This window comes from Uranotaenia lowii, chromosome 2 (genome assembly GCF_029784155.1).
Source record: "Uranotaenia lowii strain MFRU-FL chromosome 2, ASM2978415v1, whole genome shotgun sequence".
Taxonomy (NCBI): domain Eukaryota; kingdom Metazoa; phylum Arthropoda; class Insecta; order Diptera; family Culicidae; genus Uranotaenia; species Uranotaenia lowii.
In genome coordinates, this window is record NC_073692.1 from 411,596,139 (window position 1) to 411,609,114 (window position 12,976).

The following is a 12,976-nucleotide window of genomic DNA, read 5'->3' on the forward strand; positions in this document are numbered from 1 at the left end:
ATGTTAGAATCGGACAGGGTTGAGTCTAACACAACACAATAGTTGATGTGTTGTGTTAGACTCAACCCTGTCCGATTCTAACATTTCAAAATAGTTGATCCGTGATTGAACAAAAGTTAAGTATGTGGTGAAAATGCTTCTTAAAAAAATTCTACCCGCTCATTTCAACACCTATAATTTTCTTCTAATCTTCTTCTATCCATCTATAATTTTCAATTCTTGAAATGTTCTCACTATGAGAACATAACTTTCACCGATAAGGCCGTAAAAATTAATTTCAGAACATAAATCACGGTGATTAATCTTAATTAGTTTTCTACAATCTTCTATCCTTTTTACTGGCCAAAATAGTTTCACATAATCTGCGTAAATCAGTACGAAAGCATCCGAAAGGGAGTCCGGCAAATTAATCATCAGAAGAATGAAAAGCAAAGGTCCCAAGTGACTGCCTTGAGGCACTCCGGAAGACGTTTTAAAGGGTGTAGAGCACACAGAATTTACAGATACGTACTGCTGTCATCAAATAAGACTCGATCTAAGGTAGGGTGTTTCCTTCAATACCAATTCGCGCCGATGCATCCAAAATTTCGTCAATTCCTGTTACATCAAAGGCCTTCGACATGTTGGTGTAGATGCTAATACACGAGTGGTGAACTCGCAAAGATTTGTGACCACCGGTATGAGGTTGGTTTCGGGATAATAGACGATTGCACATATGACGCAGCCTGCAGTTATGAAGTAAACGGTCCAATTTAATGCGCTGCGAATAATACTCTTTCGGAATGCCGAATAAAACATGAAATTTCTCATCAGATTTCTAAAAATATTGAAAGTAATTCACACTAGAATTTATTCTTTTTTCTTCTTACCAAATAAACAACAATTTAAAATTTAATCGTTCAAAAAATCCTGCGGCCTCTTAGTTCCTCCAAAAACAATTTCGCCTCGCTTGGTGAACTCCGTCCGGGCCTGTCGTATAGACATCTTCGTCGTTTCCGGTAAGTACCGATAGAATACACCCGTAATCACCAACAGCGGAACTCCACAAACCATCATAACGCCCCCGTACAGGGAAGCATCCTGGAAGTTCCACGAACTAACGATACAAACAATCGCCAGTTGAAGCACATTCTCTACGATCTGTACCACGGCAACGGAGGCCGCTTTCTTCTTGGTCGAAAACGCCTCCGAACAGTAAACGTCCGGCACAAAGGTGATCCCGGCCGAAGCTACAACTTCGTAGGAAAGCATAATGGCTATTGCTATGTCCCGATTGATCGAATCGGCTACCAGGTAGACGATTCCCATGATGACCATAACCATGCCGCAGCTGAAGCTGGACGCGGTAATTGCTGCCCGGCGTCCAAATTTGTCGATCACGAAGAGGAAGACGGTGCCAACGGTCAGCCGTATGGTGAGGACTGACACTGCCGACAGGCTGTAGTCTTCGAGCCCGAACAGGGTGTTGAGGATGTGGAGTCGAACGAGGTTAAGGCCGGTGTTGAAGGAGAGAACGGTAGCTAGTTTGCAGAGAATGAGTAAGGTGAGTGGTCTCAGATTTCCGTCCTGGAAGATCGATCGAGAAGTGTCTTCATCTTCCGCCAGCATGGTCTTGAACTCGGTGTAGTCGTTGCGAATTTCCCAGGTTTCCGTTGATTCGTTGCGTAGTTTGATCATAGATTGTATAGCTTCCCCGTCTCGTCCTCGTTGGATTAGGAAAACGGGCGATTCATATGTGAGGAATTGGGAGAGAAGTCCTCCGAAAATAATGTAGACGGTTCCGATTATGCCAATGATCCTATTGGGAGCGATTTCTTCTGCACTGGCGGCCATCGGACTGAGTGATCCATGCGTGACTACTCCAATCATTAGACAGTAGTTCACCGCCACCGTATTGAGACCACGCAACTCTTTGATTGACGTTTCTCCTGCGTGAATTAGAACCACTAAGTAGGCCAAGCCGTGGGCCAGTCCTAAGAGAACGCGAGCAAAAGCAACGCTTGCTATGTGGTCCGGTAGAATAATCAACAGCAAACATCCTACACCAGCTAGCACAAGATAAACTCGCTGAAACGAACCAATTGTTGAAGCTGTTTTAAGGAGTTTTCAATGATCCGAATAGGAGCGTAACATACGGAAATCGCTTTCTTGTTGTGTCGTTCCACTAAAAAGAATCCTGCTATTGTTCCCACAATGGCCGCCATGTAGAACGAAATCTGCGTCAGTAGGATCACTCTATCGGAATGGTCAAAAGTCCACGGTTGGTATTGAAGGTCCATGTTGAAGATGGTCGAACCCACAATCATTCCCGTTACCATGAGGGTCATTATCCCTGAAAATGTAGAGAATCATTTCACTTTGAGTAAACTCACAGCCTACCACGTGAAGGTTTGAAAATTCTTACCACCCGCCAGCGTATTGGACTGGGGTTTATTTTTCTGGTTCATTTCGATCCATTCGCCACAGCCTCCCATGATGCCTTGGCAATTTTTTTTTTGACGTTTTGTTTTCGCAAATCAATCCGGTTTTCAAAACAAAAATTTATAAATATTTGCACCCAGTGTTGAGTTTCGTTCCTAGCACGGGAACAAACAAAATCGAAATGATAAACATGCCATTTTTAGCTGGAACTAGGAACCCCCTCCTTCTCGAAGTATTGACTGATAGCTCATGTTGATTGCAACGATGAACATCTCGTCAGCAGGCAGCAACGTCAGGAGAAACGAATCGAATGTTATCTATGCCATCCGGAAAAAATAACACTGAAGATACCAGGCAGCGCAGGCTAGACTGAATGATAACGCTCGAAATTGTCGAGTACCGAATGGATTGTACCTAGACCTAAACCCCAAAGCCCCCTTTCTCCTGCGCAGTGCGTCGTATGGGTGCGCTGATAAGATAATTGTAAAAACCTAAACAATTACATACATGTGATAAATCAGTATTGTTATGGATGTACGGGAGAAGTCGAACTTTGTGATGAGGAACATTGGGCGTTCCCACATCTCTGAACTGCATTGCTGTTTAGAATCAAAACAAACTTTTGTGACGTTCAGTAAGAATTGGCTTGTGATATAGCTCAGTTGGCAAGTCTGTTGTCTTCTGAGCCGATGTCCGTGAGTTCGAGCCCAAGAGTAAACATCGAACACAGTTGTACCGGATAAGTTTTTCAATAACGATCCATCAGCCAACTGCAACGTTGATAAAATCGCGAATGCCATAAAGATGGTAAAACGACTATAATCGAAACAAAAAAAAAGTACACTAAGAATTGGGAAATCATACGCCTCAGACAGCGAACAGTCACGAACCGGAAAGGAATTATTAATTGTTTTGATAACATCCAACGGCGATGAAAATGTTTTATTTTTTGTTCAATTCTTTCTGGAGGTGACAAATTCATTTATTTACTACTCAAACGAGGCTTATTAAATTCTACACCGGAAAATCAGCAGCTGAGACCTGGATGCGGCCAAGCGACAATCATACCACTGATAAGCTGATATAATTCCCCCTATGTAGGAGAAAAATATTCATCGCCCAGAGCTCCTGGCGCTAACTAGCTCATCATTCCCTAAGCTTCGTTTCCCGATCATGTAATGATACCTATAGCTGAATTTCGATTTTATCGTAGATCATTCAATTTTCATTTGACAATTCGAAAATATTTTTTATGAAGAGCTATGTAAGTTTAAATTTTAGTTTCAATGTATCGGATCAATTCCATTCTTATTGAAGAAGAGTGAATTTTTTTTCCTTGTAGGGGAGAGCCCACTGCGACCAGTAGTTGATCTATTGTGGTAATTACCCCGTGTTAATATATGCTATCAGGCTCACCTGCACTATGGGTTGAAGTGACAGTTGATTGCTGACTAAGCATTTTATCCCAATCGGGTATGATATCAAAGCTGCTTAATCGAAGACGATAGTGGCTGGTTCCCTTCAGGTAGCGGATTACCCTTTTGACCTCGTTCCAATCTCCTTGCGTGGGGCAGCTGATATGGCGACTCAGAATGGACACCGATGCTGATATGTCCGGTCGGGTGTTGACAGAAAGGTAAAGAAGTTGACCAATTACCTTCTGGAACGCTAGATTATCGGACAACGGCGCCTCCTTCCTTTCCTGCTTGATATAACCAGGATCAAACGGAATTTTAAAGTCCTTGGCATCCGCTATACCCGTATCTCGAATGATTTGATTGATGTACTGCTGCTGGTTCACGAAGAAATCGCCTTTCTCGTCTCGCTGAACCTCAATTCCGAGATAGTAGTGGATGTCTCCGAGCTCACTCAGTTCGAATTGCTTCTTCAAAGCAGCAATCAAAGTTTCGCAAAGCTCAATTTTCTCGCTAGTTACTACCAAGTCGTCAACGTAAAGCAGCACTTAACAGGCTTTTCCGTCCTTCACCTTCCAATAGAGACACGGATCCGCTTTGCATCGCTGGAAACCTTGCTTGCAAAGCGCGGAATGCAGCTTGGAATTCCACGCCCTGGCAGCATACCGGAATTTGAAATCGCCATTACCATCGGGCGGTACTCGGAGGGAAGGCCAGCAAGCAGCACAGTACCTCCAATTCCAGGTATGTAAGCACGGCAAATTTCCAACTGGACCAGTTGTCGCGCCCTGTTAGCCTTTGGATTCCGGGTAGACTTGAGATTGAAGCGCTCGGACCGTCACCGCCGCCAGAACTTCCAACTGCAGAAAACATTTCGGTTCTTCAAATCTTCCTAACTGGGCCAATAACCTCTTGAAGTATGGGGTTAAAGTATGGGGTTACGCAGATCAAGAGAAACACGTCCTGGAAGATTACAGTTATATTTGCGAATGATTGAAAAAACTTATGAGCTAATGACATTGGAGTCTCGATTGCTGTGATTAGTTTCACCTGAGATCGACCTACTCCAACAGTTTTGAATGCTAGCGCCCCATCACAACCAGTGTATTAATCACTTACGAAGTAGTTAAGACACGAACCTTTGGTTGATGGAAATGTGGTGCAGAGTTATGTCAATTTATCAGTGATCATACATCGGCCGCCCGTTCGTCCAACATATTCACCTGGAACACCATATCGACAGCTTTGATCGCTACCAGGCTCCTGAATCTGCAAAAGTAAAACTTACTTTAAAGCTTGCTAAAGCATAGGATTCATACATCCAAAAGAAGCAATCACGAATTCATTAGGCATCTCCAACAACAACCGGTCCACGTTTTTTCTTGGTGTTTGGGTTGGAGTATTCTGGTTGCAAACTTCTTCTGTGCGTCGACTGCTAATTTGGTAAATTTCTGATTGGTATTTGTGAACTGTGGTTCTGTCTGGCTTTAGAAGAGCCTCCTCTTGCGAGTTCTAACCGTCTGACCGCCTACAGCAAAATCGGCTTTAATTGATTCTTTGATGAGCTTGTTGTTAACAATGCTGATAGCCTGCTGAACTCTTCTGCGGAAACACAGCTCAACAACACGAAAATATTAAACTTATGAATGGATCAATCTAGGCAGGGGGAGCAGGCCGAGCAACAGTCGAGTCATTTGGAGATCGCGTTCGCCATAAAAATATGTGTACCTATTTTATTCACAAAAACATCTTCCTGTTGGTGACGAATGATGAAAGCCGATTGACCGGCAATAGAATAGTCAATGAATTGTTTTTTCGCTTTGTTTGAGAATGGCGGTTTTTTTATGCATCGTGGCTATTAGAAAAGCATACCAATAATTTTATCTAAACGATGATTTTACCGTTATTGTTACACAGAAAAAGAACGTCTACAGGTTTGGTAAAACATGTTATCAAAATATTTCTGTCATCTTTAAAATTTTGATAATCTAATAGTTGTTTGTATTAAAGTACGACAGGCAGGAATGTCGTTTTAAAATGAGTTTTTGGTAAAAAAAAAATTAATAAAAAATAATCAAATATCAAATCAGTTTAGTAAAATTAATAGAATAAATATTATAAGAAATGAAAACTTATACAAAATAAAATAGTGAGAAAAAATTAAATAAATATTATATAAAATTGAAAAAATCTGAAATTTGAGAAATTATCAAAAAAATCAAGATAATTAAAAACTTCATCAACTCAATTATCAATATTAATACTAAGAATATCAGGAACATAATTAATCTAAAAACATAAAGAAAGTCCAAAAATGTACCCATATATTAAGAAACAAATATTGAAAAAAATATATAAATTGAAAAAAATGTAAACCGTGGGTAAATTGAAGGGAAACTTCCGATTGCTTTGATTCAGAAGAAAATTAAAAAATCAAGAAATGATAAAAGTTAAAATAAAATAAGATAATCAAGAAAATTAAGGTATTCAAGAAAATGAAAATAATCAAAAAATCAAGAAATTCAAGAAAATCTAAAAAGTGAAGAAAATCAATGAAATCAACCAAATTAACTAAATCAATAAAATCAACACAATCAACGAAATTTAAAACAAATTACAAAATCAACAAAATCTAAAGAGGTAACCAAATCAAGAAAAAAAATCCCAGATTTAATACACTTAACAGTGGATTGGAGGCTTTCTTACAGATTGTAAATTATCTTTGGAATTGAGAGGAGAGAATTCCATGTCTACCTTTGTAGTCAATAGTTGGTAAGCTTATCGCTAAAGTCAAAATAAAGACAGATATACTTTTGAAGTCCAAGCATCAGGTTGTGTCTTTCTTGGCTCCTCTGACCTGAGCCGTCCGAATATCACTCCCAGCTCTAGGGTGATTGACCCCGTAGCAAGTGTGGCAATACTGAAGGTCACTGACGTGACATATTGGCGACGAGATAAAATGACGTGTAGTTAAAACATGAGTTTATCATCCGAGTTTAAGCCTGCTGTTTCGACAGGTGAAAACCGCGTTAAGGGAAGATTTCCAGTGTATGTGCCGGGACTGAATGTGAATTCCTACCTGCAAACGGTAGATATTTTCTTTGCGCTGAATAAAACGCCAGACGAAGAAAAGCCGTTAGAATTTATAACAAGTGTGGGCCAGGAAACGGCGGACCGACTGATTGGCATTTTTAAGCCAGATAAAATAGTCGGTAAAAGTTATGAAGAGATTGTGACCAAATTTAAGAAAATATTCGAAGTGAATAAAAACGTTTTCGCTGAGCGCCATAAACTGATAACCCGTACACAGTTAGACGGAGAATCGCTTGATGATTTTTCCATCGAGCTCCAGAACATTGTGGAGCACTGTGATGTGTCCTTGGAAACAGAAATAACGTTAGTGAAATCGGTTTTTGTTTCGGGTATAAAAAACGATAAAACACGCGAGAAGATGATAAACGAGGCTAATGTGGAGTTGACTTTATCCGAGCTAGTGGAAAAAGCTAAAACAATGGAAGTTGCGGCGGCTGAAGCTCGCAAAATGGGCCGATCAGAAGTTCACACGTTAAACTTCGTTGGTCCGAACCACAAACCCGGGAATGCATCAAAAAACTTACTTCGATCTAGCCAGTTCGACGACGTCGCACGACTTGGCGACGCTGTCGGTCACCGCGGAAACGCATCGGGGGAAAACCAGGTTGTGTGTTATAATTGCTACCAGAGAGGGCATCTCTCGTACACATGCACCTTCCCGAAGGCCAAAAAGCCTCGCACGTCTTGGCCATCCAGGGGGCGAGGGAACCGAAAACGAGCTTTCGAGGAGAGAATCAACCAACTGAGCGCAGCGATGGAAGAGCTGAAATCCAATCTGAATGACGATGATGGTGCATGCGAGAATAGTTCTAATGATGACGATGATGGTGAGGTTGAGATGGTGAATAATATTGTACTAGGTGAGGGCAGGTCTGATACTTCTCCAGCATATTTGGAACTTTGTGTGAATAATGCTAATCTGGTGATGGAGTGCGACACTGGTGCTTGCGCAACGATATGTTCTAAACGCACTTATAATGAACATTTTACAGCTGTTCCTCTTTTACCAGTCAAAAGAAATTTTTTTGTGATCTCAGGCGGAAAAGTTCTTGTTTCTGGTCAGATTATTGTGCATGTGAGGATTAATAAAAAAAAAATTCTTACTTCCTTTAATCGTAGTTGAGTCGAAACAACATTTTACTCCTCTTTTGGGGAGGGATTGGCTGAACGTTATTTTCCCAAAGTGGAGATCCTCCTTTTCTCTCAACCATATTTTTACTGAAGATAGTAGAGAGCTGTGGGTTAAAAACGCTATAACGAGTCTTAAGTCAAAGTATGCAAAGGCTTTCGATGATGATATCTCCGAACCTATTAAAGATGTAATAGTTGACATAAAAATAAGTGAAAATGCAATTCCAATTATTCATAAGCCTTATGCGGTAGCCTTTAAACATAGAGAAAAAGTTGAAACTCAGTTGGAAGCTTTGGTGTCTAAGGGAATTCTCGAAAAAGTTGAATACGCTGACTGGGCCTCTCCCATTGTTGTTGTTGTTAAGCCCAATAAAACAGACATTCGCATATGCATGGATGGGTCAAAAACGGTTAACCCTTATATAACTACTCATCATTATCCTTTGCCTACCATTGAAGATCTAATAACAAATAAAAGTAGAGCTAAGAAATTTGCACTTATTGATTTGAGGGGGGCTTATCAGCAGTTAGTAGTTTCTGAGAAAACAAAAAAATTACTTGTAATCAACACGCATAAGGGTCTTTTTGCCTATCGACGACTACCATACGGTGTTAAACCAGCAAGTTCCCTTTTCCAATCTGTGATTGATCGAATTTTATCAGGAATAAATAACGTCCAAGCTTACATTGATGACATACTCATCTGGGCCGAGTCCGATGCTGAATTGTTTAAAATAATAGAAAAGGTGTTAAAGAAATTAGTTCAATATAATGTAAAAATTAATTCCGAAAAATGCCAGTGGTTTGTTCCCTGTGTAAAATATTTGGGACACATTCTTTCGGAAGGTGGTGTGGCGCCAAATCCGGAGAAGGTGAAAGCAATATCGGCCGTGCCAGTGCCAACTTGCGTTAAAAAACTGAAAGCTTTTCTCGGCATCAGGGATGCCATTCTCTATAGAGAAAAACGGAGAACGGAGAATAAAACACCCCCGTGCGATAACAGCAATTCACCCGGGTGAGATTTTTTGTTCCTCTCCACAGATTATTCGCACCCCGGTTTCGAATGCTACACACACCTAATTCCAATTGCTCCGGCGTGCGACAATTTGTCACTGTAGAGCACCCCGGTGACAACACAGGACCGACTGGTTTAAGCCACGAAAAATCAAAGACAAAAACAAACACGATGGTGTGCATAATAATAGCATCAACAAACGATGAATGTTTCGGGCGAGTGGTAAAGCTTCGAATGTATTGGTAAACGCAACAAGCCAAGCTAGCTGCCGTCGCTGTCGCTCTCCGTGGTGAAAACATTTTTTCACCATAGTGTGTGTTCGCTCTGGCGTGTTGATTAACAGATTCTCTACAGAGGTTTGGCTAAAAATCTCTGCGGTGCGTTTCAGTGAATCTCTACCGAGAATCGAAAACCGAGCACGTCGGTGATTCTCGTTAGAGAAATTGCAAGCCTGCTCGGCATGATTAATTTTTACATAAAATTTGTACCAAAGCTTAACATTACTTTAGTACCTTTACACAATCTGTTAACTAAAGATCAACAGTGGGTTTGGAGCGACGAATGTCAACATGCTTTTGAGAAAAGTAAAATTGCCATTTGTAGTAGCAAGATTTTAACCCATTATGATCCTAATAAACCAATAACCGTAACATGCGACGCAAGCGACGAAGGCATTTCAGGTGTGTTAAGTCATAACATTAACGGTGCTGAATTTCCAGTATTTTTTGTATCTAGACGTCTTACAAAGGCAGAAAAAAACTATCCCATTTTACACAGAGAAGCCCTAGCCATTGTTTTCTCAATGGAAAAATTTTACAAATATGTTCTTGGTCAAAAAATTACCATAATAACTGACCACAAACCTTTAATGGGAATTTTTAGCGGAAAAAAGGGTGGTCCTATGGTGATCGCTAACAGGCTCCAAAGATACTATATTCGATTATCAATTTTTGATTATAATGTAATTTTCAAACCAGGAAAGGAAAACTACATAGCTGACTGTTTATCAAGGCTTCCACTCGATGAAACTCCTTGCCAAACCGATCTTGAAGAAATGAATCGAAGCTCTTTCAATAACATAAATTATCTTATAGATAACAAAACTTTGAATATCAACTCGAAACTAATAAGTGAAAAATCAGCAGAAGATCCTTTATTATCAGAAGTTATGAAATATACAAAAAATGGATGGCCCAGTCATGTTAAAGAAAAACAACTTAAAAATTATTTTGCAAAACGACATCAACTTAACTTAGAATCTGACTGTCTGTTGTTTGGGGAACGAGTAGTAATTCCATCCTCTTTGAAACTACCCTCATTGCATTTATTACATGCAAATCATAGGGGATTGCAAAAGATGAAACAAATAGCGAGATTTTATTTGTACTGGGAGGGATTAGGATCGGACATCGAAAATTTTTTGTCGTCTTGTAAGAAATGTCAAACTCTAAACACAAATAGATCTCCAAAAATTTATGGAAATTGGCCAGAAACATCGCAACCATTAGAACGCATTCACATTGATTTTTTTCATAAATTCAATAAAACTTTTTTAATAATAGTAGATGCCTTTTCACGTTGGATTGAAATAAAGAGAATGAGTCAAACAACAGCAGAACATGTTGCCCAAGCACTTGATGATTTTTTTTTCCACTTTTGGATTCGCTCAAACGTTAATAAGTGACAATGGTCCACCATTCACTAGTAGTGCTTTCGAAGGCTTTTGTCAATCAAGAAACATAACCCACATAACATCACCTCCGTATCATCCAGCTAGCAATGGTTTAGCTGAACGCGCAGTTCAAACGACAAAAGTAGTACTTAGTAAATTAATCGATGATAATGAATCTCTTCCATTTTTACAGATAGACAATAAAATCCGTTCTTTTCTACATAATCACCATCAAACTCCAACAACAGAAGATAGCATTATTCCAAATCAAAGAATTTTTGCATACCCTGTTCAAACAATATTATCAGGAATCAATCCAAGACAAAAGAAGCAGTTAGATGAAAATACTGGTGACAAAAGTAAAATCGACAGTAAACTGAAAAAGTGATCTACGCATATAAAGTTAATGGAAAAACATTTTGTAACGAGGCAGTAGTTGTTAAAAAAAATTCTAATATGACCTATCTCATAGACATTGAAGGAGAAATCAAAAAAGCTCACAAAAATCAACTAAAGAAAATTGCTAAACGTGCTTTTTTTCCTAAGTATCCCAACGATGGTAAAACTTCAAACACTGAAAATGTATCTGAATCAAAAAGTGTCACCAAATCTGAAGTAGAAAAAACAGAATCAAAACATGAATTGCAAAATTGTCAAATACCACGTAGGTCTCAAAGAAAAACAGGAAAAAAGCATGAAAATTTGAATTTAGTAAAATTGTTGAAATTTTAATTAAGTGAAAAATTTATCTTAAAGGGGGAGTTGAGAGGAGAGAATTCCATGTCTACCTTTGTAGTCAATAGTTGGTAAGCTTATCGCTAAAGTCAAAATAAAGACAGATATACTTTTGAAGTCCAAGCATCAGGTTGTGTCTTTCTTGGCTCCTCTGACCTGAGCCGTCCGAATATCACTCCCAGCTCTAGGGTGATTGACCCCGTAGCAAGTGTGGCAATACTGAAGGTCACTGACGTGACAGGAATTATATGACACAATAATGGATTCCTTATTTCTGAATTATAGATGATTAATCTATAAAAAAAAAAGATTATGATTAAAGAAAACCGAAAGCAAAAATTACTAAACTCAATATAAAAAAAGATGGCCAGTACGTTTTTTGGAGGATAAGCGAACTGATATTCAAGGAGTTCATTTACTATCAAAATATTTCAAACTATTTAGGTTTGAGAGCCACATTTCTCAACGCTCACTAGTGGTCAAGAGGTTAGCCTAAGGTTGCCAGAATTTTTTTCACTCCCATCCGGGCCTAGCAATTCCGGGCATTTTTTCAAAAAAACCTAGCAAAATCCGGGCATGGATTTCAATTTTTCAAATCCAAAAACCGGGCAAAAACCGGGCAAAATTTAGGTGTTATTATACATAAAAGCAAAGAAAAAATGCAAAAAATATGAAATTAATATTTTATTAATGTAATTGCAGACTTTCAAAAACTTTTTGGAACACTTAAATATTTAAAGGTTTATAAAAGTAAATCAGCGATATTATTTGAAACAACCGTTGAAAATTTCCATACCGTTAATCGATTTTGCTGAAACTTACTCAAAAACTTTGATTTTTTTTTGGTTTCTTTGTAAAAATTGTAAAAAAATCCGGGCAATATCCGGACTTTTTTCACAATATCCGGGCAACCGGGCCGGACCGGACTTTCTCGAAATTTTGCATCAAATATCCGGGCAAACCCGGATAAAACCGGGCAATCTGGCAAGCTTAGGTTAGCCTCCTTAACTCTCATGATAGATAGCGTGGGATCGATACTCGGCTGTTCAATGAACTTTATGTCAAATTTTCGATCGCTTCCGTAATTAATTTAGCGATTGCTGGCTTCTGCTGCTGAGCAAATGGCTACCTTTTTCGGAGCCAACATAAGCATGATATGTTCTATGGAATAGAACAATTTCAAAAAATTTTGTTTTTTTGGTTTTGAGATATGACCTACAGGAAAAAAAATCCAATTTTTTTATACTAAATTTATCAAAATCGTAAAACCCAGAATAGGAGAAAGGGTGGTGAGAACGTTTCAATGGAACATAAAAATCCACGGACAGCATCGTAACTCGTCGAGCTGAGTCGATAAGTATATATAAAGTGGGGTCTTGGACACTTAATTAATGATAGCCTTAACTGACCGTTCGCTATGCCTTTCTGTAAGAAAGCCAAAAAATCAAGAAATTCAAGAAACTCAAGATATTCAAGAAAATCACGAAAATTAAA

The 12,976-nt window shown here is 39.1% G+C and overlaps 1 protein-coding gene across 1 annotated transcript; it reads right to left on the reverse strand.

Annotated features, from left to right (window-relative positions):
* Positions 1-867: 867 nt before the first annotated feature.
* On the reverse strand, positions 868-2,816 carry LOC129748064 (uncharacterized). The gene is made up of 3 exons (XM_055742532.1): positions 2,405-2,816; positions 2,136-2,332; positions 868-2,067 (listed from the first exon to the last, which is right to left on the reverse strand). Exons 1-3 carry the CDS (start codon positions 2,472-2,474, stop codon positions 892-894), a joined length of 1,443 nt encoding a protein of 480 aa, XP_055598507.1. The 5' UTR covers positions 2,475-2,816; the 3' UTR covers positions 868-891.
* Between the last annotated feature and the right edge of the window lie 10,160 nt (positions 2,817-12,976).